The 25,893-nt window shown below is 47.7% G+C and overlaps 1 protein-coding gene across 1 annotated transcript; it reads right to left on the minus strand.

Moving 5' to 3' along the window:
• Positions 1-1,220: 1,220 nt before the first annotated feature.
• Lonrf2 (LON peptidase N-terminal domain and ring finger 2) lies at positions 1,221-22,069 on the minus strand. Its single transcript, XM_060368960.1, is given in 15 exon segments — positions 1,221-1,257; positions 1,259-1,413; positions 4,627-4,782; positions 5,924-6,067; positions 7,535-7,655; positions 8,425-8,517; positions 8,913-9,070; positions 9,937-10,059; positions 13,179-13,296; positions 21,432-21,522; positions 21,525-21,620; positions 21,623-21,675; positions 21,677-21,758; positions 21,761-21,904; positions 21,961-22,069. Coding segments are annotated over 15 exon segments (1,680 nt in total).
• Between the last annotated feature and the right edge of the window lie 3,824 nt (positions 22,070-25,893).

Genomic DNA, 25,893 nt, shown 5'->3' on the forward strand with positions numbered 1-25,893 from the left:
CCTTAAAGGTGACATCAAAGATTCATAGGAAATGAGATGGGCGTATTCTAAGTCCCATGGTGAAGCTGAGTTCTGTTACTGAAAAAAAAAAAAAAAAAAAAAAAAAACCCAAACAATAAAATACATTATCACTGTGATCATGATGCCTTTCTAATAAAGTGCTGGCTGGGCTCATCAACCATCAACATCTTGCATCATAAAATATACATTTAAACTAGAGCCCCGCACAGCGTGAGTGAACAAAGCAGAGCGTGTCACAGATTTGCTCAGCAGGGTCTTGTCGGGCAGGAGGCTCACCTGCAGACAAGGCTGCTGGCTGTGTCTGCACCAGCTGCTCAGGGCAGCAGGAGCATCTGGGTCATTCCAACTGATATTCCATGCACTGCCAGTTGGGGGGTGGCACTGGTCACCATCTGATAGAAAACCCCCAGCTGGATAAAGATAGAACTTTTTTAAGATACGAGTTTGCCTGTATGTTTGACATCCCAGTGACCACGCAGTTTTAACTCATTTTTGATACTTTTCTGGAGTGCTTGTAAATATAGAGTCTCAAAACACCTGCAATTCTCAGACTTTTCTATATGCAAGATACATCTCCTTGGATTTTTTACGTTCATTTAATCACAACATGAAATTTACAACACCTGGAATCACAGCAGGACACAAAACACAAACACGGCTCCTGCCCAGGAATTACTGTTTCCTGGGTAAGGACTGGACAGTGATTCAACCCCTTAATTTTGCAAACAAGTTCACAGCAACACACAAGTCCACTTTTAGTTTGCTTGTATCCTGGCAGGTCTGTTTGCACTTTTAAACATGGTTCCCACTTCCTGTCTAGCCACTGGCACACACATTCTCTGTCTATCATGTCAAGATGCTGGCTAGGAATGCAAGCGCCTTTGACACCTCAGTCACATGCCAACCTACCGTGTGTGCGCCTCACGATGGTAGTGAGCTCTGCTCTTGAAGCATCTGCTTTGAAGAGCTCACTTACGCGTTTCCCAGCTGCACCTGGCACTTGAACTTCAGGTCAATCTTGTACAGTGTCAGGGCCCAGCAGGCAGACTTCTAACATCTGAGAATGTCAGTATTTGGCAAATGTGCCACTATCACCTGACTGACACGACTTTACAAAGTGAGGTGAAGAGGACGGGTACTTGGTAGTGCCCGGGACTCAAGGGCACAGGGACTTCCAGCAGCCTAAACGGAGAGGAAAATCAGTTCTCTCTGTCTGCGTTGTTAGCCAGCTCTTGGCCTATTCATCTTACGAGTGATGGTGACTAATAACTGCCGAATGGCAAGCAGACGCTCTTTCCAGGCGGCCATGCCGAGAATGGCCAGCTGAGCCTTTCCTTCCAATGGCAACCCGGCCAGAACCCACCGGGGCCAGGCAGGGCCACTGGAGTTGCTCTGGAAGACATGAGGGAGAAGCATACTTAATTCCTACAACACAGGCCGTTCCCTCATTCAGTCTTCTGTTTAACCAACAAATACGGGCAACAATGCCACCTTCTGCCATGGGTGGGGCGGGGTCATGACTCATCAGGCCCTCAACATTCAGAGTTCCTATTGAATACATCTCACGTGCTCAAAAGTGCAAGCAAAGGACACAAAGGGAGGAACTTGCCAAGAGAAACTCACTCCACAGGGACACTCCGAGAATTAGCGGCCTCTGCTCTCCCAAGCCTCCATCAGAAAGAAAGGTCATAAATTTTCCTGCCAGGTGCCGGCGTTGTTCGTTATTGCTTTTCAAGCTCCATGTGGATTTGCTAAAGCATAAAGGTATAAAGGCCAAATGCAAGTTTGGATGGCATGAGAAAGTGGATCTTGAAGCCATTGTGGCAAAGTGTGTGTAACACACGAATGCACACAGTCCTCTATGTGTAACTGTCCACAGATAATGCGTGCACGCTTTGTTCAGGTGCCTCGGGCCTACCCACATGCTAGCCCTCACTGCGCACACCCCAACAAGCATCCCGGACTGGGCTCTAGGCAAAAGCTGCCTCTCACCCCATTTCTGTTCTCCTGATGCTGGAATGAAGACAGCCAGGCCTGTCTGCTTTCAAGGCTTGAATTTTCCCCTGCTCCCTTTAAAGAGGTGCCAACCAGGAGCTATGGAGAATGGACTTCAGTGGCTTTAGAGCTGGATGATTTCCCTGGAGGGTTAGAGGTAACCCATCAGACAAAACTCCAAGGGGTATCTCACGTCACTGCCAAGAAGATCCTGGCCTGGCCTGCAGAGACAACCTATAACCTGGATGCTGGAGACACATCATGGAGCACAAACTCACCCCTTCCCTATCCCTCTGGGCAGGAAAAAGAGACGGCACGCTTAGTGAGAAGCCCCTCATGGAAAACATCCTCCCTTAACTAAAATCCTTGTTATTGGCAGAATAATGGTCTCCAAGGACCTCAGCATCTAACTCCTTAGTCCTGTGACTGTGTCACTGTATGTGTAACGGGGGCCTCTGAAGATGTGACCCAGTTATTACAACAGGGAGCTTGTCCTAGTGGACCAACGCAGCCACACGGCAGGGGGTGGGGATGAGACTCAGAAGAAAGGGCTGGAACTGGAGCGCCGCTGGGTCAACAATGCGGGGAACCCAGTGTCTCCTCCGACCACCAGAGGGCGACGTGTGACGCCATTGCTATGCGAAGGGAAACACCTGCCTGGCTTCCCACTAGCACAACCTAGAGAGAGTGAACTGGCTTTGCCAAAGCCACCAAGTCAGTGACACAAGAGTGTCACAGCAGCGATAGGAAGCAGATCCACCCACCAATCAGAGATTAATTTGAGTTGATTACTGTTTGCTTTCCCTTTTCAGTCTGAGGTACAGTGGAAAAAGGGGTAAGTAAGAAGGAGAAGGACTTACAAGCGATTTTCCACCCTAAATCAGGGCTTCCTAAACTTCTTCCACTCAAGACATTTTTAAAGAAAGATTTTTTTTTTTTTTTTTTTTTACAACTCTGGGCACAGAGGTACTCTACACCCACTAATATGGAGGGAACATTTGCTACTAATAAAACATAAATACACTTATTCTTAAACAGTTCTCTTATATACATATGATGGTGCCATTTACTCAAGATTAAAGTAAATTCAACCCTAATTAGAGAGATGTGATTGCTGACTTTTACCAAAAATAAACTGGGCTGCATGTGCAACCGTGCAGGACAGGCAGGATGGGAAACGTTTTCCAGAACCAAATGCTGTCCTGAACTTCCATAGCTACCGATGCTCGGAACGCCACTTTCATATAAACACAACATGTGTAGGGCCATTTCAGAGAGGGCTGGCAATCCTCCTGCTTTAATCCAAAGGCAGAATTTATTTATAGATATTTGAAAAATGAAACCCTGGCCAGCAACTGTCCTGGTTAGCTTCAGCTGTCACCAGGACACAGCCCCGAGTCGTCTGAGGGAAGGATTATCTAAATCAGACTGGTCACGTCTAGGAAGGACTGTCCTGAGTGTTAGTTGATGAAGTTGGGCCCAGCCCACTGTGGGCAGCGCTGTCCCTAGACAGGCAGCCTGGCTTATATAAAAAAAGCAGCTGAGCAGGTCAGTGGGCAGTGTCCCTCCCTGGCTCTTCAGCCCCTGCTGGAGGAGCTCCTGCCTTGGTTTCCCTCAGTGGTGGGTTGTGACCTGAGAGTGTAAGCCAAACATGCCCTTCCCTCCCAAGTTTCTTCTGGTCAGAGTATTTCATAAAGCAACAGAAAGGAAACCAGAACAGCAACTTAAACAGTTTTTAAAATGAAACATTTCTAGTAACTCTGACCCAAACATACACTGGTCTGTTAGAGACCGAGAGTGTCGGTGGGGAAAGCATTGAGTCCTTGTTTATGCAAATGAAACCGTAAGGAGAAACGTGCGAGACATAACAGACGCAGTCGTGCACCTCGTGGCTGCCAGCACGGGCAGGGAAGAGCAGACACTGTGTGCTCAGAGCCCAGGCTGCCATGAAGCCCTACCCCACGGCACAGCCACCGATGCCAAACACGTTCACCACACACCACACACTTAATTTAGAATTAGGTTTTGGCCATTGTGCGCATTTTACCGTTGGAAAGGGTTTCTCGGCCCTCGCGTTTGTCTATGTGACGCCCGTGTGGAGCTGCAGGGGCTTAGATCACTCTCCTGAGTCTGAGAAGCTGCGTGGCAGCAGTGAGTAGGAGCGAGATGCACACAAGAGCCAGGGACGGAAGTGGCGGAGGAAAGACAAAGTGCGTTCCACTTTGCGGAAAGTCTGCCCCTCCTCTTACAGGCACGACTCCTGCAGCTCTAAGGCTTCCAAACTAACGACGACTGTGGGCTTTTCTCTGCCCGTAGTCGGTGCCTGGCTTGGCACGAGCAAGGCAGTGTTCAATGTAGAACACGTGCTCTTGCCAACGGAACTGTTTTTGTTTTGATCTTCACGAGTGGCTAGAAAACACCTATTTATTTCTTCTGCTCCAGAAGGCACAGTGGATCGTGTGTGCTGTCAAGTCCTCTCTCAGCAGCTTGCACAGGAGCTGTTCACACTCACGATGGAGCTCGGGGCTGGGCTGCTGAGTTTCCCATCAGAACGGGGAGCCTTACCACCTCACTGCAGGGAACAGCAGCACTGCGAGAGAAGGAAGGAGCGCCCTCCTGCGGCTCAGGCTCCCTGTCTGGCGTGGACCCAAAATGGCTTAGGATTTGCTTTTTCACGTGATCCTGGAGAGAAGCAAACCAGGAGACAGACTGCTGGTAAACGGAATTGTGGAGGGAAGCGAGTTCTTCATACTCTGGACCTCCCACCTGGCCAGAGAGGAGAGACGGACATTTCAGCAGTTCAGGCAGACGCAGGCCTCCACACACCCCTGACCTCTGACAGCCGAGTGGGTCTGTGACGTTTATTCATTCACTAATTCACTAATTCCACAAAATGACATGTTCAATATAGAAATTTTTGTGCTTTCTATCATGTCTGAGATCTACTGATTGCATCCTGACTTTCCTCTTAAGACTTTGTGGTAAGGATATATCCAATGTTATAAATAATTTTCCATGGGTACAAATTGCATATTTGATATATCATAAATTATGTAGTCATATACATAAGATTTATTTGGATATCCTGACATTTTAAAAATGTCAGCAATATAAATACGCATGCCAAGGAACCAGCAAGGTGGTTTAATGAGCAAGAAGGAGCAGAGTCAACCCTGATGAACAGGCCTGAGCAGCTTCCTGTGAGCCGTGCTCTGATCTCCTCACGCATGCTGTGGTGTGCGGTGTGTGCAGGCACGCCCACACACAGAATTACAAATACGTATAAACAAGAGACTTTTTTGTTAGGTATTATCTCCTCTGGACGCTCTCCCAGGAAGTGAGAGGCCGGCATCTTACCACCTGTTTTCCTATTGCCGAGGCGCACTCCAGACGGGGCGGAGCAGCCACCACTCAGCCACACTCAGCCACGCTGCCGTGTGCCGGGCCTGGCTTCTGGACCGCCTCACTGGCCAGCCTATCACTGAGCTCTCCCTCAGCCCTGCTCAGGCCGGCCTGGCGGAGCATGGGGTGCACAGGCCTGCCAGCTGCGGCTGGGCTTGCTTTACTGCTGGCCCTCACGTGTGCCGCCTCAGCCAGGTTCACAGCCGGAATTACAGGCAGACCAAGCCATGCAGGTCCCGCCTGGATAGACAATCCCAGCAGCTACAAACCCCGCAGAACTTGTAACAGCACGGAAGGAGGGCCAAGGATAAAATAAACATTACTAAGCCACGCCATCATATCAGCTGCAGCATGATGACTCCTATGTCCACAGATATTTTGTAACTAACATTTTTTTTCCTTTTTAAAGACTAGAAAAATTCTTTTATGAGAAAACCAAAATCCAAGACAATGCTCGGCCCACGTCAACAAAGAATTACCTCACTATTCTGCGCCAAGGACCAACTTCACGTGACATACGCACTTACTTTGACAGTTCTGACACTTCCTCATCATAAATCCTCTTCCTGTCACTCGGCTCGTCCGATGAATACCAGAATATCAGTTCTGCAGCCAGAACAGTTACATTAAAATTTCTGGTTGGCAACAACTATAACGAAAACCGATAGATGATGGTGAACGGATTTGTGCTGTGCCGGAGAGGAAGGCTTGGCTGGCATTTGTTGTCTGGGTGAGTAGCGCTCGCTGGCCACACAGTGAAGGCTGGAGACCGAAAGTCTTTGCCCTCAAGGGGCTTATATTTAGGGAACCTCCAGGATGTTTCCTGTCTCCTTTCTCTCTCTCTCTCTAGCACAGAGTGATGGGTATTTAATGATCTTTTTATCCACATTCATCCTGTGCCAGATTTTGTTTCTTCGCACAGGCAAAGCTTGCGTTACAAATGGTCACGGGGCTTGCTTTGGATTTGACAAGCATGACGGAGCCATGTCCAGGCCCCTTGGCCCCAGGAACAGGGTGCATGGTGAGCAGGGTAGATGTGCCTGTCGGCAAGGGACTATAACAACGTGGGGAAGACTACGGAGATCCTCCCGGATGAACCGGTGCGCATGCTCAGAATGTGTCCCCCCAACCCCATCGCGCGCATGCTCAGAACGGGCCACGCTCATCACACATGCTCAGATGTGTCCGCACTCATCGCACATGTGCATAGCCCGTCCTGATAACCATCCTGTGACCCCTGAAAATTTTGGAAAGATGCAGTGTGTACGCAATTTAATAGAGCGAGTGCACCATGCCACTTGGTACCGCAAGTACGCACGCACGTTTTAGAAAGGCCTGACGCGATGGCTTCTCTGAACATGCTTTGGCAGTCAGTCAAGCACTTACAATCGCTTTAAGCTTTGCTTAACCTTGACACCCTCTTGCCATGTCAGAGTTTTTTAAAGTTAATCTAGGCTCGGGAGGGAGTCTCGGCACGTGTGCTTACCGTGCTAGGGGGGAGAACGGGAAGGAGAGAAGCACGTTAGCGATTGCATGTTGCCTGTTTCTGGAAGATAATCAAAACAAGGATCGCCGGTCTGAACAGGAGGATGAGGAGGAAGCGCTTGCTCCCTACCAGAGGGAAGAATCTGCCCCGTGGAGAGTGTGCGTGCCGTCGTCACTCCGTCTGTCTTGTCCGCACGCTCCATACACGTGGGCTCAGGAGTTATATTTGGATAAATATCAACAAATAGCTTTCCCACATACCCTAAATTTCACTGGATTTGGTTTCAGACCAAAGATACCAGTAATTGATGACTACACAGGGCGTAAAAGAGACAGCAAGAAAAGACTCCGGCGCACACTAAGTTCGCCATCATGTATCGAAGCGCTTGGCACGAATATATAGAAACTCCAAATATGTGTTCTGCTGGCGGCTTTCGGTCTGACCCAGCGGCCACACCCGAAAATTACGTCGGTACTTAGTTCGTTCTGCACCTAATGCTTCCGTGTGTGTTTCGACTTACGAAAGAGGTGGGAAATGACCCGTCTTTGAAGAAGTCTGATTGTAACAAGCAGATGGATGGTAGAAGGAAAACGTGGAAAGCACGAGGAGAGCCTCCTCGCTCGCCGCGGCACTCCCTTCTGAAAGCTTGTCTTTGCAGAGCGGACAGTGCGGAGCCTGGTCAGGGCAGCGCTCCAGGCACTTCAGGCAGAACGCAGGTCCGCAAGGGGTAGTGACCGGTTCACAGAGCAACCTGGAGGGAAGATCGTGATTTCTCAGAGAGGCAGCTCCAGAACGGACTTTCGAATGAGCTACCTGTTTGAAAAGGATGCCTCATGCAGTTTCCATTCAACCCTGAAAGCCACTTAGGGCCACTACTCTTTTGTATCTTCACTGAATTTTTAGAAAAAAAAATCAATTATTATTATTTATATGTTATGCTGGCTACTTTTATGCTAATTTGACACCTCTATCGTCATTTGAGAGGAGGGAACCCCAACTGAGAAAATGCATCCATTCAGATCAGGCTGCCGGTAGGATCAGCAAGCCTGTAGGGAATTTTCTCAAGCACTGGTTGTTGTGTTAGGCCCAGCCCCCTGTGGGTGGGGCCATCCCTGGGCTGTGGTCCTGGGTTCCATAAGAAAGCAGGCTGAGCAAGTCATGGGAAGCAAGCCAGTAAGCAGGTGGGCACCCTCCATGGCCTCTGCATCAGCTCCTGCCTCCAGCTTCCTGCCCTGACTTCCTTCAGTAACAGTCTATGAATGCAGACGTGTAGGCTGAATAAAACCATTTTCTTCACAACTTGCTTTTGGTCCCCATGTTTTATCACAGCTATAGTAACTCAAATTAAGACACACACGTGTTTGCACACACATGGACACACATTTAATACGGATATATATGGTTTTATGTGTGTGTGTGTGTGTGTGTGTGTGTGTTCACCAATGGTGCCCTGCATGTAGTTATAGAGTTCGGAAAGGCTTGCTTGTTAAAAGAGTAGCATGTAATCCAGGCCAGTCTACCTCATGCACAGAGCACACTTAAAGTCAGCCACGTCAGTCATGAACTCTGGCTCCTCGGGAGAGCTCATGCTCCTCTGGTTGGAGGACTTGCATCTGAAAAGGTTTTCAAATGTTGTAACTAACACCTAAACTTCTGAGAGACACCAAACATTGAATTTATCACTTCAGGCTAACAGTGCCAGTATCACCATTGACAAAGGATTCTGGGGGGGAAATCTTATCCAGCGAGGATAAAGCAAGAATTTATTAAGTTGGTATAATTGAGAAAAACTAAAATTTCATCTAAGTGCTCTCTCTCTCTCTCTCTCTCTCTCTCTCTCTCTTTTTTCACTATAAAGTCCCTGCAACATTAACTATAGAAAATCGTCTGGTATAATTATTTCTTCATGGATTTTACTTGTGTAATGGGCTTTTTAAAATGAGTTGAGTACTGCCTAATACTCTGCCCCTTCAACGTCAGAATACCATAGCAAGGGAGGCTTGCTGACCTTTCTTGGGAATGTTTTTCAGGGGTGATCACATCACACTCATCTTCACTTGGAAGCTGCCTCTCTACCGTGCTCGGCGCTGCTGGGATGACACTCTCCAAGGCCTTTGCACCCTCTTCCCAGGGGAGGCCCAGGATAAAACCCAAGAACTGGCGTTCCTCGGCACGTCCGACTTCTCAGACAGAGTCTGTCTAAGTAGGAAAGGGGAGCCCTGAGAACCAAGAACCACGGGATACGAGGAACCAAACCCAGCCCAGCCCAACCATGCAGCAGCCTTAGTAGAAACCCTTGCGGGGCTCCTGTCCCCTTCATGTCCCTCTATCCCCATCCTCCTCTTCTTCAATAAGACTTCCTGGGCTCTGCCCAAAGTTTGGCCATGAGTCTCAGCATCTGCTTGTTCTTAAATATCTAAAGTGGTTTTACACAGCTGTAAGAAGGAAGAACTGACTTGTGTTCTACTGCACCACAAAATAAAATGTACCGATGAGCAGAAACTATAACACTGACATACTGATAGCTGCCGAAGTTAAACCATGTTAACACAGGAAACACTGACAACATGGACCGAAACCTCCCAGTTTCTGGAAACACGACGTGAGGACGAGGCACTGTCGAGGCGTGAGTTCCTGCATTAGGCATGATGCAGTGGTCTACTTCTGCAGCACTCGAGGGGAAATTTCCTGCATTCCAGTCTGCAGAGCCCAGCTGTACATGCTGCACATGTCACGGTGCCCCTCACTGGGTTCCCCACAAGCTCTAGCACCAATGCTGTCTCCTTGTGCCGCAACCGGGCCTCAGGCATCAATCTCTCCTCACAATAAGGGTGTGTGTGCACCATCTCGCCAGACATTCTGCTGCATGCTTAATTAGAGGTTACGGAATGTGGCATGTGTGAGTACCATATCGTTAACGGTGCTGTCATGGCCATTTGAAATTACATGGGTTGCATTTACAGGCCAGGATGCCCAGCATGTCACAAAGCTGCATGTAATCCCCGAGAGGGGAAGTTTGTGAGAACCCATACCTTCTGGGTTTCTTTCTTCACGGAGTTACATTCTGGATTTAAAGCAAGGCAGTAGATGGATTCTTCTAACAGTTCTGTACTTTTTCCCAATCTGGAGAGGATCTGAGCTTTTATGTGGTGACCCTGGATTCATCCAAACACAGAGGATGCACTTTCAAGCACAGCAAGATTATACACAACTGCTCTGGAAAAGGTGTGAGGACAATTTGATTAGGTGTGTGCCTGTGTGTGTGCACTGTATCTCTCCTTTCAACAAGCGTCATCATTTAATGAATACAACTACATCCAAAATTCAGGAATCACTACAACTGATATTTGTGCCCAGAGAAGTTCTAAGGGACACGCGGAGAAAAAAAAATGAAATCTATCAACCCGAATTTATTGCTTATATTTATGAAATGCATATAACTTAGCAAAACTTTTGAATACCTAAAGCAATCTGGAACAGAAGATCAAAGCCAGGCACACACCATCTGCATTCAAAATATGAATTATGACAAGTAAAACAGTTATAATCACACATACTAGCATGAGTACGTGTGTGTGTGCCACAGATGTGGATGCCCACAGAGGCCAGACGGAGTTGGGAATAAAGAGACGATGCATCTTTTTGGTGTTTATTTGACATTCTCAGATCCTTTTTAGTCAAGTGCTTGCTTGAATTCCTTAATCAGGTAACTGGTTGTGTGAGTTACTGCAGATTGGGAAGATCCCTTCACATGTGCTGAGCACAGCTTCCCCTTACCATACAGTCTTAAATGTTCCTAATTTGTGTTTACCTTTTCATCTCTGCATCAGTATCTTTTGAAGATCAGGAGTTTCGAAGTTTGGTGAAGACCTACTTACTCAGCAAATTCTTGTTTTTATGGGGTGTGCTTTCTGGTCCCATTTGTTAAGTGTCGATCTTATATTTATTTCCTTTTGTTCACTTTGGTCTTATGTAAGATTTGTATTTGTTTCTGTGTTTGGGCGTGTATGCCACGTGTGTGAAGGTTTCTGCAGAGGCGGGAGCAGGATGTCGGATGCTGAGGAGCTAGAGATGGGGGCAGTTGGGAGCCACCCACTGTGGCCATACTCAACCCTTCCCGAGGAGCAGCAAGTGTTCTCGGCTGCTGAGCCTTCAGCCCTCCAGACCCTCATCTTGGTTCTAGTTTGCTCTTCTTACTCTAGTTTCATAAGATAGAGACTAGATTTTGAGACCTTTGTCCTTTAACAGGAGAGGATAATGATATAAATGTCTCTCTAAGAATGGCTTTAACTACATGTAAGAAATTAAATGTATAATGTATCTCATCATTAATTTTAAATGTTTGATAGGTCCTTTTAGATTTCTTCTCTGTCCAAAAGGTTGTTTAAGGAATAAGGTGCAGATACAAAAGTGTTTCTTGGGTTTGTGTTGCTCTTGTCAACGTCTACCTTTAGCTGCACTGAGAGAGCCTTTGAGGATTTTAGCATTTCGAATCTAGATGCTGTTTTATGCACTCTGAATCCATCAGGAATTTAAAAGGATGCAGACGCTATAGTTAAATGCACTGTCCACAAGGCCAGTTAGGTTGCCTCTGTCTCTCAGATACTCCTTGGGTCTCCACCTTACTCTTTGACACTAATACGACCATTTAATTTTCATATATTTTGTGCTTTCATAATATGTTTTTACAGCCATCAAAATCTCCCTGTGCCTTCACATCTAACAAGAATTTCTAGCAGATTCCACAGCGTGGGTCTTGCTGTGTGGACATGCTGCTATTTCTCTTCCCACTCTGAATACGTTGTTCCCAGGCAGCCAGCCTCCCTCGTTTCGCAAGAGATGTTAACATCCCCTTGCTGCTTCCCTGAACGCCGTGTTTTCTTACTGCATTTCAGGCTTTCTTCACAACTCTGGCTTAAACAGCAGACTGATTATGATTTGAGTTTATTTTGCATGGTTTCTTGTTCATCTTGAGAATCTGAAATTATTTCCCACTAAATTTGAAAGCCACTATCTTTTCAGTTTTTCTCTCCCTCCATTTTCTCTCTTTCCCTCCAGTGGTTCCAAATGAACTTAAGTTATACCATTTCATAATCTCATACAATTTCTTTTTTCTTTCTGTTCTGATACTTGAACTGGGCTTTTCGCTCTCTCTGTAACTATCCTGTAACTATCCTCTATTTCACCTTCTGTGTACAAAGTGCTATTCACTTCTTTGCCAGCTTTAGTCTAGTCACTTATAACTGTCATTTTAAGGTCAGCTGAATTTGCTGTTATTCAAAAGGTATCATATTTTTCTTCAATTCTTTGGATTTAATTTTATGTAACTTTTGGCCGTATTTATACAGGACGAACATTTCTATCCCAGAACTCTGAAACTGGAACTGTCCCAAAATGCAAAGCATTTCCGGCACAGGCCTGATGTCACAAGTAGAAAGTTCCATGCCATAAAGCTTTCTTACATCCAGAAATTTGAAAAAAAAAATACTGTATTATGCTATATGAAATTTTAAATTACTTTTGTAAGTTGTATATAAAGCAGAAAGCATGGGCTTATAGTAGTCTCTTCCTTATGACATATAATATATGGAACCATACTCAAAATATGAAAGTATTCAAAATCCCACACACCTCTGCTCCCAGGCAGCTTGAATAAGCATTTTGAGACTGTGCTGATTGCAAACTACTGGGCTAAATACAGTAGGTACCAAGAGTAAAGCATATCATTGTTTAAGAGCTATCCGAATCCACGAATAAATGTGGCCTTTTAATTAGATTTAGCATGAGGTAATTGCTAGGCGTAGGCAACTACAAAACAGAGAAAACACCCGCTACCTGCTATTTACAGGTCCTAATCACAGTTGCACTAATTTACGAATGTAAACACCGTGACCCAGGGCTGGGGAGATGTCTCAGTGCCGCAAAGCATTCACTGCACAGCTTGAGGACCTGAGTTCTAATCCCGGCCACCCATGGGACAGCAGCTGGGAGGGTGACATCCTAGGAGGCAGAGACAGGAGGACCCCAGGGGTTCGCTGACCAGCCAGTCTACCTAATGCGTGGGTGCCAGGCTCAGTGAGAGACCCTGGGTCAAAATATGAGGTGGAGGACCAACTGAGAAAGACAGCCCAACCTTAAGCCTACAGCTGAATGCCACAGCACACACGCACATGCACACACCATGTACACACACACACACACACACACACACACGAGCACTCATACCATAACCTTAATCAGACAGATCATCACCAAAGCCAGTGGGCCTTGTCACCTTGGTCAGGAAGGGGTCCCTCTGATAAATGGCGTCGGTATCCTGCAGGGCTTGCTTGTAGTTCTTCATGGCTAAATACAGCTCTGCTCGAAGCAGCAATAATGCGCTGTCATCGGGGCTGACAGTCAGGAGAGAAACACACAACTACATTTAAAAATACATTGTTTTGATCATTGAAAATATTGTTAGAAAATCAGCACAAAGGCAAGTATGAAACAGTGCTCCCCAGTGGTCAAATGAAGGGCTCAAGTTAAATGAGCACAGTTTACAGAAAACAGAAACAACTTAGACTTCAGAATGCATCAAATAAATAAATAAACAAACTAATACTGGCTGTACCTTTAACCACACTAACTCAGTCTCCAATAACCGATCAAGTACTTCCTTAAACTAATAATCCAAATCCGAAATACTTTCAAATCTGAGTTTCAGGCTTAGGGGTATTTCAGACTTTGGATTTTTAAATTAGAGTCGGAAGATACTCAAATTAAAAAAGGGAAGGAGAGCCTTTCAGCAGTGAAACGCAACTATTTTGGACCAGAGACGGCCACGCTGTTAGGTGTTCTTGAAGGGACAGGTGAATGGCATTTCATGGGAAGCGCACCAAGAGACCCGGCTTTAAAAACCAGTGGGGAGGGGTGGGCGTGGCTCCGTTAGCAAGCGCTAGCCACCCAGGCGTGGAAGAGGCGGGTGCAGAGGAGCACGCCTCCAGTCACATCACTGGGCCGGTCACCCAGCCAAAAAGGACCTCGCCTCAAAACAAGGTGGAGAGCAGCAGCGCCCGCCCCACCGTCTGTCCTCCACACGCACCTACGTGTACACACAGGAACACCTACGTAAGGAAGGGCTGCACCAGGCCTGCGTGTGGCTGCATGGCTCCGGCAGGCCTTGCCCTCCCCATTCCCTCTGCCACCAAGGTCTCTTCCCTTATTCGGACTTCCTCCCCGACCACCGAGGTCCAGCTATCAGAGTACCAGCATCGAAAGTTGAGCATCGAAAGCCCCATTTGGCTCACCTAACAAACGTGCCCAATCAAAATTAAACACCTCATCCTAACTCGGGGCTCCCCCCTTTCCCTTTATAGGCTGCCATTTGCCTGTGGGCCACGCCTGACTTCTCTCTATCCTGAGGCTGTCCTTTGTCACTCGGGGGCAAGAATCTTCCTCCCCTCCCTTGCTCCTTTTCTCTCATCCCTCTTCCTCCATCTCCTGCCTTTGTCCCTTATCTCTGCCCTTCATCCCTCTGGGGCAGATAAGTCTCCTTGGGCTGAGAACTTGCTCTTGGGGTGTCTTGTGCAGACCTGGCTCCTTCTCATTTTCTGGCTTGTTCAGACTGCACCTCAGTTCTCTCTATGCAACTTGTCCATTACTGTCCTGGTAAAACTGCCTCCGCTGGTTCTGCATTGTCCCTACAGTAGCTTCCCTTTAGTCTCTCTTCTTGTGAGAGTCGGGTGTATCTACTCTGTGGACTCTTTCTCTGATTCATCACTGTTTCTGCTGCTCAGTTAAACCTCACTTTCAAACACGGGTACTTCCTTCTACAAACTGACTTTACCTTCATTGTCTGGGATTAAAGGTGCGCACCGCCACACATGATACTTGCTCTATACCAGGCTGGCCTTGAACTCAGATCTGCTTGCCTCTGCCTCCTGGATTAAAAGGCGTGTGTGTATTCCAGTGGATCACACAGACCTAGAAGATCTTGCCAGGGCAGCCACGTTCTGAATTTAAATTCCTCTACATAAAAGCCTTTATTCTTTATCATGTTGACAGTCTGTTGTGAACTGCTGTGTTAACTGCTCTGTTTCTTTCCTGATGCTACTTGTGTTTTGTGCTTTTCTTCATGTTTTCTTGTCCACTCCTGGCCTGGGTGGTGCCAGCTGACTGGTTGAGCAGTTCTGGTTCCCAGCAGAGTAAGTGTAGCAACTTGTGCAAACCCAGCCACCCCGAAAACTTCATGACAAATTATACGGACCCCATAGGCAAGACCTGAGTGTGAAATCTACTTTCAGCACTCTTCACTAACCCTCTGCTTACAGAAGCGATATGCTAGCGTAGTCTTGAACTTGACTGGGTTACAGACTCCTTTCTGCTCTTTCAAATCAATTCATTCCTAACAAAACATTTAGGTTTACTCCTCATATCTCAAAGGCTACTTTTCCTGGAGGCCAGAATTAATGAGATTCACTTCTCACGTAGACATCATATGAACCAAACCATTTTCTAAGCGGTAAAACTTAAAGTAATGAAACCGAGGGAAATCACCCATAAATCACTCAAAAATCAATGAGTGTGGAAAAGCAACTTTCAATTCTTTTGTGTTGAGAGAGCCTATAGCAGAAATTGTACGTGTGTACCTGCCAAGTAACTGACCCTCACTGAGAAGGGCCAGGTCGCTGTAAGGCGTCAGGAGGGCCTCCCGAGATGCTGCCTGAGAGACAACCGGAAGAGTGTATGTTCTATATGTCCACTTTATTGGAGATGATCCTCGGCTGCCCAGAGCGACTGCTGCTCAGTGCTGTCAAACGTTGTGACCAGCGGAGAAGAGAACTGTGGCATTTCACTTAACTGATGTCTACAGCAGTGACACTTGGCGTTGAGCTCCCTGGGAACAGCAAATGAGAAGGCAACGCTCCTTCGGGGCTGCTTACCAGGTCCACTTCCTAAGTGTGTATTTTGAACTTTTATTTGTGTAACCCTGCGATCATCACTGGGGCATTCTCAGGATGGAAAGAGGTTCCCCTGTGTGAGCTCCCACTTGACAGATCCCTGGTAAAAGTGGCCATTCAGACTGCGAATCCCTGTCAGTTATTTCAGACTTCCAAGGAATTTGCTGTTTACATTTAAAAATTGTTGTTTTCCCTTAAGGATACAGTCATCAATAACCTTTCTATACAGACCTTATATTCAACAACCTTGATAATTAACTGGAAATTTCTGGTAGTTCCCCTGTGGCATGCTGATAAGGCAGCTTCAGGTAACGAGAGTTTTAGCGTTTCCAGTCCTGACACCTTGGTAGCTTCTCCTCACTGCACTGGCCAGCATCTCAGGTATAACAGTAGAGAGCAAACGTGACAGGGAGCACTGTTGTCACTTCTTTTGTAGGAAGACTCCCAGCTTTTACGTCAAGCCTGTGATGGCTCCATAGATTTTGTGGGCATTTCTTAGCCAATTTTTAAAAATTCCTTTTCATTCTTCATTCTTGGTGATGTTTTTAAGATGGGTGACAATATTTCTTTCCCCCACCACCACCCTGTTTTTTTTTCCTTTTCTTTTCTTTTCTCTTCTCTTCTTTTCTTTCTGTAAACGTGTGTGGGGGTTCGTGTGCAAGGGTTAAACTTAGCCTCTACCTGAGATGCATTGTCCTCCAGGGTTTTTGTTTGGTTCAATGAGCCAATGTTTTGTTTGGATTTAGAAGCACTTCTGTTTTCCATTAATTTCTGTTCTTAACTTCTTCCCGAATCTTCCTATATTCTTTGGATTCTTTTGCTTTTCGTTTTCCAGCATCTTGGAACAGGAGCCAGGAGTTCACAGACTTGTGGCTGACCTTGGTATAATAAGCGTTTAATGCAAATGCTGGCTCCTAACCACTGCTGAAGCGGCATCCAGTTGTTAATACTTGTTTTTCTAACTAACTAACTAACTAACTACTAGTGAATGCAGAGATGGCCATGTTGCAGTACACATGTACATGCTGGGAAATAATTCTCGTAAGAACTGAGGCTCAAATGCAGATCGCCAGGCCCCTGCACAAGTGCTCTCTCTCCGCTGAGCCATCTCCCCAACCCAATATAACGTCTCAATACCATGCTGGTCAAATGTTCCCTTACTTTAGCTGTGAATTCTTGTCTGAGCCATTGGTAGCAGTGTGGCTGGAAGGTCCCCAAGCTTACGCTGGTGTTCTGCTGTATCGTTAAGGAGTCTCAAGAGGTAGGGCCTCAGGAGGGCTTGGTTCTCGTCAACGGGCTAATGAGGTTATCACCAGGACACGTAGCTACCGCCATCTGAGCAAGCTCTGTGCTCGCCACTGTGTCTCACCGTGTGTAAAGCCCTCTGCTACCACAGGGCAAGGACCTCAGCAGATGCTAGCTAGTGCTTTGACACCGGATTCCTTGGCCGTCACAACAGTGTGAAATCGATGTCTTTTTTTATGAATTAGCCAGTTTCTGGTATGCTGTCAGGAAACAGACTAAGATGTTATGATGAAAATATATTGAAGATCGTGTACTCATCCATTTGCCTAATTTCCCCTCAGGTTTAATGTTCAAATAACACAATCTGATTTCAATCTTTTAATGTTTGTTGCATTTGTCTTCTAGTCTAACCCAGGACCTGGCCTACATAGCAACAGGCCCGTGGTCCTGAGAATTTGAGCAGTGATATATTCTGGAGTTACTCTGTGCAGTAACCCTATCCGAGAAAACCACCAGGTGCCTTATTCCAACATGGAGTCTTGCCTACTTTTCTATCCATTTAATCTAGTACTAGGAGTTTTGTTTGAAGTCTCCCTTCAGGTCCGTTACCTTGTATTCAGGGTGTGTACTCACACTCTCCTGAGGTGGACACTTGCTTTTTGCCTGTTGAACCAGATCCTAAACACCTCCATCCCTCTCAGTACACTTGGCCTTTAATCTCTCTATGCTAATTTCGTCACGTCGGGGCTCTTTTGCCAGTCTTTATGGCCACTTCTTACAAGCTGAACCTTCCTGCCTTTACATCACATTTTTCTCATATGTAAGCACCATGTAGCCGGGCTTCATCTAATCTAATCTGTCAACGTTTTAACGGAATACTCAGATCCTTACATCAAACATAAATCCTCGATTCTTTGGGATCTCATTTGTTCCCTGCTTTTAAGGTTTTTATTAACTGTGTATGTGAGCGGGGAGGGGACTGTTGCACATTTTGTTTTTTTCCTTCTTGGTGCACATGGTCTCTGGGATAGAGCTCAGATCCCCAGGCTGGTCTCTTCAGCTGCTCCCCCACCCCAGAGGTCCCTTTACTCTGCTGTCTTTTGGATGGATCATATATTTGTTATTTTGCTAGAGCTTTTAGGTTTCACCCTTTTGTGCCTTTTCTAATTGCTCGATTGAATACATTACACAAAATGGCCAGTGTACTTCTCATGTTTTTTTTTGTTTGTTTGTTTTTTGTTTTTGTTTTTGTTTTTGTTTGCCACGCCCAAGGAGGCGACTAACCGAAGAGTATTTACTGCTCACGCTGGCTCTGTGCGCCCCGTGTTCTGCTTTGATGTAAGTTATAAACGCCACAAAACAGCATCGTTTTTGAAATGCCACCTTCGTGCATAAGGTTAAGTTTCTAGTCTGTACTCCTTCCTTTGTCCTTTTCCGTGGGTCATTCTTCTTCAGTGAAGCCTTTCCCTTAGGATCTGAGGCAACGTGATTCCAGCACCAATGATGTCCTTCAAGGTGACCCACAGCTCTGGCCTAAAGCATCTTGTCTTCCCTTTCATTTATGAAAGGTATTTTTAGTTGGAAAATGACTTCCAGATAGGCCTAAAATTTTTTTTTTGCATTTTTTTATTCTTTCAGAAATCCAAAGATGTTTTTCTACTGTCTTTGGCTTCCCTAGCTCTGTGCTGACTGTCAGTCTTAGTGTGACTCCTTCAAGGAAAGAAGCCCACTCTGTCTTCCCTAACTGCTTTCAAATGTTTCCTTCTTTATCTTGGGAATCTTGATTCAGTGAGTCACAGTTTTCATCAGCTATGGGGATATCTTGGTGTTTTTCCCCCTGAAATATTTCTCACTCCCTTTCTCTTCCCTCTTCATCCGGGGTTCCAACTTCATAGGCTTCAGAATCTTCATCTGCGTCCCACGTCCTTCCTCTGCCCTGTTTGATCTTGGTCTCACTATGATCCAGTCTATTAATTTCTGTCTTAGTTTCCTTCCCATGGCTGTGATAAAGACCGTGACCAAGTGCACTTGGGGAGGAAAGGGTTAATTTGGCTGCTCTGTCCCAGGCCACAGTCCACCCAGGGAGGGGCAGTCAAGGCGCCGCTGCTCAAGCAGAAGGCAGCAGGGACACTGGGTGCTGACTGGCTCCCTCTGGCTTGCTCTGTGTTCTTGGTTCTGAACCACCTTCCCGGGGCTGGCCCCGCCCGCAGTGGGCCGGCCCTTCCACACCACAGGCTGGTGCACAGCAGTCTCCGGGTACTCTCCTCACTGGCATCCCTCCTCTGGGGGGCTCTAGCTTCCTCTAGTTGACACAAACCCCTTCCCAGCACAGCTTGTTCCTGGGCTTTTCTCATCCTGACTTCTAAGCTAGATGTGTGCAGACTGGTTTTTTGTTTTGTTTTGTTTCCTGAGACAGGGTTTCCCTGTGCAGCCTTGGCTGTCCTGGACTCGCTTTGTAGACCAGGCTGCCCTCACCGAGGTCCTCCTGCCTCTGCCTGCCCAATGCTGGGATTATAGGCGAGCACCACCACACTGGTTCTCTTTTCTTTCTTTCTTTCTTTTTTAACCCATCTAATTAACTTCCAGCCTCAGACAATCCTAGATTATCCATCGTGTGTGTGTGTGTGTGTGTGTGTGTGTGTAGCCAATTACCTGCTGAGTTCATTCTCTTTTCATACGTATCTGTTCTCTTTAACTTATGTATTTATTTAATTACATTTGCAATTTACTGCGAAGGTCACCTGCAAAGCCTTATGTAACTTGTCTGTGGGAAGCACCAGGAGGGAAACATTTACAGCACGGTGCAAATGATTGCTACAGGCACAAATTTCTAATTCCAAACATCTGTGACCTTTCTTACCATACCAAACCCTCGAATTTGAGGCTTAAGAGTGTGTGTGTGAGTGTGTGTGTGTTTGTCTTTGTGCAGTGCTGGGATTTGAACTCATGGCCTCATGAAAGATAAACATCCACTCTACCACTGAGCTGCGTCCTCCCTCTCCTTTTTCATTTATAAACTTTGAAAGTAGGAAACTGATTTCCTTATCTACTCTTTGAGTAGAAAATCAATTATGGGAGACGTTCGATATAGGCTGCCATAAGAAAGGACTGAAACAGTCAAGGGTTTAAACGTGTAAATTTAATTCTAAAACAATACATACGTAAAAGGCTTAAGACAGAGCTGCACAGCTCCTGAGACTATCAGGAAGCTAAGACACACGTGATCTCCACCCCCCAAAGCCGAGAAATACACTGCACGGCGACCCACAGCGCCCGCTACCCCCGTGCTCCCTCCGAATCCACAGTCCCTTACTCTCCACCCTTCTCACACCCTTATGCGACTTGCCCGGTCACCTTCAAACAGGTGACGTCACAGTACCTTGCTTTTGTGTCTGGTGCTTGTTTCTTCTTTTTCTTTTTTCCCAGGGTGGGGGGTAACTGACCAGCAGGCACTTTGGCCACTGAGCCACAGCCCTCACCCATCTTTTAGACAGGGCTCTGGGCTCACACTGCAGCCCGGGCACTCAGTGAAGGTGCTGGGCTCCTCCCCCACGCTCCCCAGGAGCTCTGACTGCAGACAGGCCTGGCACGTCTAGTCGCTTCGACTCCACCCTGTGCTGTGGGTCCATCACGCTGAAGTCTGCAGCTGAAGCCGGTTTGCCTTCTCTCGTGGCACCCGCGAAGGCCCTAGAGTATCCTTTCCCACGCTGCTCTTCCTGGGCGCCACTTCAGGACGCGCATGAGTGCTGTGCCGACCCGCGCACTTTGAGCCTGCTTGGTTTCCAAGGCGGTCAGAAGGGGGAGCCAGATCCCCCGGAGCTGGAGTAGCGGTTGGAATGACCCACTGGGCCCCCAATTTACCGGCAAGATAATTTGCACGGACACCTCTCATCTTCGCCAACATCTAAACACAGGCGAAGTATTTCAAACGAAATAGTCACGTCTGAACTGGGGAGCGCAGTGAACGCAAACAAACAAACAAACAAAAACAGCAATGGACAAAAAAAAATGAAGTAAAAATTGATCTTTCAAATAGTGAAGACGTGTAAATAATAATTTGGATACAGAGTGGAAAACGGTTAAGATAGAGTATCTCTTGCTTCTTGTTACCCTACTTAATATAGCTTCAAGAATATTTACTAAACTTACGCTACAGTTCTTTGGCCAACACTGCTTTTTGCACGCACCAGAGTCTTGGGAAAGATTCAGCGATATGCGCCTGGCGGGTGACACGGGCCGCCCCGCGGGGGGACGCTGTTACCGTTGTGCGCCTCCTGTAGCCTTCGAAAATAAGATGCCACCGGCCGCCGCCCGGCCCCGTGGTCACCCTCGAGGCTGACTCACCCGTGTCCGGGGCTTGCTGGCACCTGAGCAGCGCGGCCTCGGGCTGCTGCTGGCGCTGCAGGCCCCGCGCCTGGTACGCGAGCCTGCCAGGCGGCACCTGTCCAGCAGCCGGGTCGGCACCACGCTCGCGCGCCTCCCCGGCTCCACGCAGCGCGAGCACCCCGCGAGCCCCCTGGACAGCGTCCCGGCCCGGAGAGCAGCGGCCCGCAGCGGGGACAGCCCAGCACCCGGCGGGCGCCGCGGCCCTCGGGATCCCGACGCGCAGCCGGGCCTCGCCACCACCGAGGGCCGGTCGCTCGGGCCCAGGGCGCGCGCAGGGCCCCCGCCAGCTCCGCCAGCCTTTCCGGCCACAGCGGGCCCGGCTGCGCGGTGCCTCGGTTCGCACCCAGGGCCCCGGGCGGGCGGCCGGCGCGCCGAGCTGCAGGAGCGCGGCCTCCGCCCCCGGCCACGCGCGCCAGCGCCCCGGGAGCTCCGAGCAGCGGGTCCACACGCGCCAGGCCCGCGTCACACGCTGCTCAGCCTCGCCTCGCGCCCCAGTGGCGAGCCCCTTGTCTCGAGGAACCTTCTCCAGCTCGCTCATGCTGAAGCCCGGTGGCCCAGGGTCCTCCTGGCCCTCCACCCAGCTCTCCAGCATAGCATCTCATACCTGCCCGTTCCCCAAGGCTGCCCAGACGACCCTGGGCTCCTAGAAACCTAAGGAGGCAAAACCCAAGGCCGCCTTTCATCCCTAAGAGAGTAAGATCCTGCAGGAGAGACCTGCGCTCTCTGGGGACGCAAGAAGCCAGACAGTGAAGGTTAATTAACACGTCCCTATAACTTATCTATACATTAAACGTCTTGAAAGCACAAATGAAACCACAGTAATAGGAAGCCGACTGGAGGTCACGTGGGGCTGTGGGCGTAGGGCTTGCGTACAAGTCACACGAGGAAATCTTTGGAGTGAGATCTTGACTGTGGGGCTGGTCTTGATGCTAGGTAGTGAGCAGTCAGAGCAGGGAACCAAACAAGGAAACTGCGGCCGTGTCCTCTGCTGGCTGGAAAGCCCCTTTGTAGTTGAACGTTCTAAATGCTGTGAACCGAGAGTTGTCTAACGGATTATAAGAAAAAGCTTAAGTTAAAAGCCCTGTCATGCAGGAGCCTACCACGGAGGGCCTCTAAAAGACTCTGCCCAGCAGTGTATTAAAGCAGATGCTGAGACTCATAGCATAACTTTGGACAGAGTGCAGGGAATCTTATGAAAGAAGACAGAAAGATCTGGAAGGGTCTGGAGCTCCACAAGAAGAGCAACAGAACCAAAAAATCTGGGCCCAGGGGTCTTTTCTGAGATTGATACTCCAACCAAGGAAAAGCATGGAGATAACCTAGAACCCCTGCACAGATGTAGCTCGTGGCAGCTCAGTCTCCAAGTGGGCTCCCTAGTGATGGGAACAGAGACTGTCTCTGAGATGAACTCAGTGGCTGGCTCTTTGGTCACCTCCCGGGGGTGGGGGGTAACCCACAGAGGAAGACAATGCAGCCAGTCCTGATGAGACCTGATAGGCTAGGTCTCATGTGATGGTCCTCCCCCATCAGTGGACTGGGGAAGGGACATAGGAGGAGATGACGGAGGGAGGGCGGGATTGGGAGGGGTCGAGGGTGGGGGCTACAGCTGGGATAGAAGGTGAATAAATTGTAATAAATAAAATTATATTAAAGATTTAAAAAAAGCACTGTCATGATGGTGTCGACTAAACGTGGCAAAAGCTGATTCATTTTCTCTGCGTTTTAAAAAAAATAAAAAGGCAGGGAAAGCAAGACCTCAGGCCCAGCCAGATTTCATTGAGCGCAAAAGCATGTGCCCACTCTCCCTAGTGGAGCGGGGATCTGGAGTCGGAGTTTGCATTCATGCGTGTGGGTAGGATGGGGCCTTCTCCCTCAGAATTGTCTGATTTGGGTTATTGCAGGGGTCTGGGTAATCCGGACAAAGAAAGTAGACCAATTCCCACCACAGGCGACCCCTGGGGAGAGATTTGAAAGTCTTTGTCTTGGAAGGGGAGAAGAAGTGTGAAGTCGGCCATATGAAACGTTCAAGTGAGAAGTTTATTAATTTACTGCATTAGTCAGGACTCTCTAAAGCAACAGAACCGATAGAGCGACCACGTTAACCGGATTTTAGCCTGGCTTGTCTGGACAGCTCAATAAGGGCTGTCTCAGGAAGAGAGGCCGTGGATTCTGTAGCTGTTCATCTGAGGAAGCTGGGTCTCTGCAGTCCCAGGCAGGCTGGAGAGATGGACGGCTTCTCGGTCCATGGGGGCATCCCAACGTCACTGGCCCTAACACGGCAAAGGAATGCCAGTGAGGGTGAGGGCAAGCCTGCCAAGAGCAAAGGTTCCTTCTTCCACGTTCTTTTGTGTCAGCTGCCGACTGAGTGTGGCCCAGGTTTAGGGTATGACTTTCTGTTTCAAATAATTTGATTAAAAAAAAAATCCCTCCCAGGAGTGCCCAGGAGCTTGAGATTTTTAGTTGACAACTAAGATTAGCCATCACATTTACCTAGACCCTCATCTGTCTGTCTGTCTGCCTGCTGTCTGTCGACTGTCAGACTCCAAGTCTCTCAGAAGTGTATGGAACGCAAATAGTAGCAAGTTAAAGCAAAGGTGTGTCTGCATAAATAGACGATTAAATAAATTTTAAGGTAGAAAGGAATGATTAATGATGGGGTCCCTCCCAGTGACCAAAAAGCTCAACCCCATGAGATGGGATTCTAAGCAGATATACAGACGATGTAAGAGCCTTCATATATGCTAGAGAAAGAGCTCATGAAATCACTTTGTCAAGAATTAATGAGGAAGATGAAAGTTTACTTTTTTATAAGGACGACTTTGGTTTTTGAAAAGGCCTATCTTTGCAATGTGGAAGATTTAAGACTATGCGGAGCGCAAAAAGTGCTTGTGCCCACAGATCAGCACTGGAGAAGCCAGAAAAGTTAAGCATACAGATGTCCTTCAAATAAAGAAGTTTAACCTGCCGTCCTCCTGGAACACTGGGAATGGATGAGGCTTACACCCTGGTGATCCTTTGCTGTCTGAGGAGCTACATTCTGCCTGTTTCTCCTAGGATCTATGTTTCCATATCCCAGACCCATTTCCCTGTCTCCCTAAATCCTGAGCATTGATTCAAGGCCACAAAACCCATCCTTAAGAGTGATGTCTCCTGTGCTCTGCAACAGCCTAAGTGACTTCTGTGTTATCCTGGAGCCACAATAACCCTGACACCTACCCACAGCAATCCGTTTACCTCAGTCCATCTCCCTAGATCCTAAATCTTGGGCACTGAGTCAACAGTACCTGTTCTTGTGAACATAGCCAGATAAACTGTGCAAAGAATCTCAGTGTAAGCATGCCTTAAATTGTTGTGTGCTCGGGGCTGAGTTAATTCTTATCTGAATACTTTTTTTTCAAAATTGTGCTGTGCTTATATATGGCTAAAGGAAAATTATCTGGACCAGACTCCAGAGGTCCTGGCCTAGCACCAAAACCACACTGATCCACGTTTCCTTCTTACCTCACTCTGCTCACCTTCCTGGCCTGCTGTAAAGCCTGAAGGGACACTACCACAATTCGAGACTGGAGAGGACCTGAGCAGTGAAGTCTCATTGGTCCACCTGCAGCTTAGCAACTATGGCTGCTCCCAGTTCCCCACCTCTGTGGGCTCTTCCCCAGGCAGACTGCACATTCCCATCTGCCAGACTTGGGGTGTATCTCCAAAATGGTGAGGGATTCCTCAAAGAAGAAATTGCCGTGTTTCCATCAATTAGCTAGAGTCACTTGGTATCGTCAAATGCCTAGTTAATTTATAAGTCTATGGTTGTCATTTCACCGAGAACAAGCATGAAATCAGCCACACAACAAAGTCTAAAAGTAACACAAATATTACTGCACACAGAGACACACGGACAGACACACACAAGTACAAACATAGACACACACACAGACACACAGACAGACACACACATAGAGAAGCAGACAGACATATACAGACACAGACACACACAGATACAGACACTCACACACTGTAGTTAGTGACAAACAGCATTAAAGATGTTTTTGGTGGCTTGAGTGGATCTAGACAAAGAAAGTTACCTTTTCCTGCAGGTGATGACTAACGGAGCACAAATCGTGTCGGATATGGCCAGTGCTGAGGCATCTTAGATACTGTTCCTCTTGCTGGGATAAAACACCCCAACAAAAGCAACCCAGGGGAGAAAGTCTTTGTTTTGGTTCACAGGTCCAGGGCACAGCCTGACCTGGTCCAGCAGGTCATCTTTCAGTGATTGGGTGGATGTTGAGTGGACTAGGTATGGGAAAGGTAGAGAAGATAAAAGCTGGGTCGGGTGGTCTCCTGCAGGCATGTCACGCTGAGTGCACTTGTTAAACCGTGTGGCACATTCCATACCGCCTCCAGGGAAGAGACGGTTGA

Source organism: Meriones unguiculatus, chromosome 16 (genome assembly GCF_030254825.1).
Source record: "Meriones unguiculatus strain TT.TT164.6M chromosome 16, Bangor_MerUng_6.1, whole genome shotgun sequence".
Taxonomy (NCBI): domain Eukaryota; kingdom Metazoa; phylum Chordata; class Mammalia; order Rodentia; family Muridae; genus Meriones; species Meriones unguiculatus.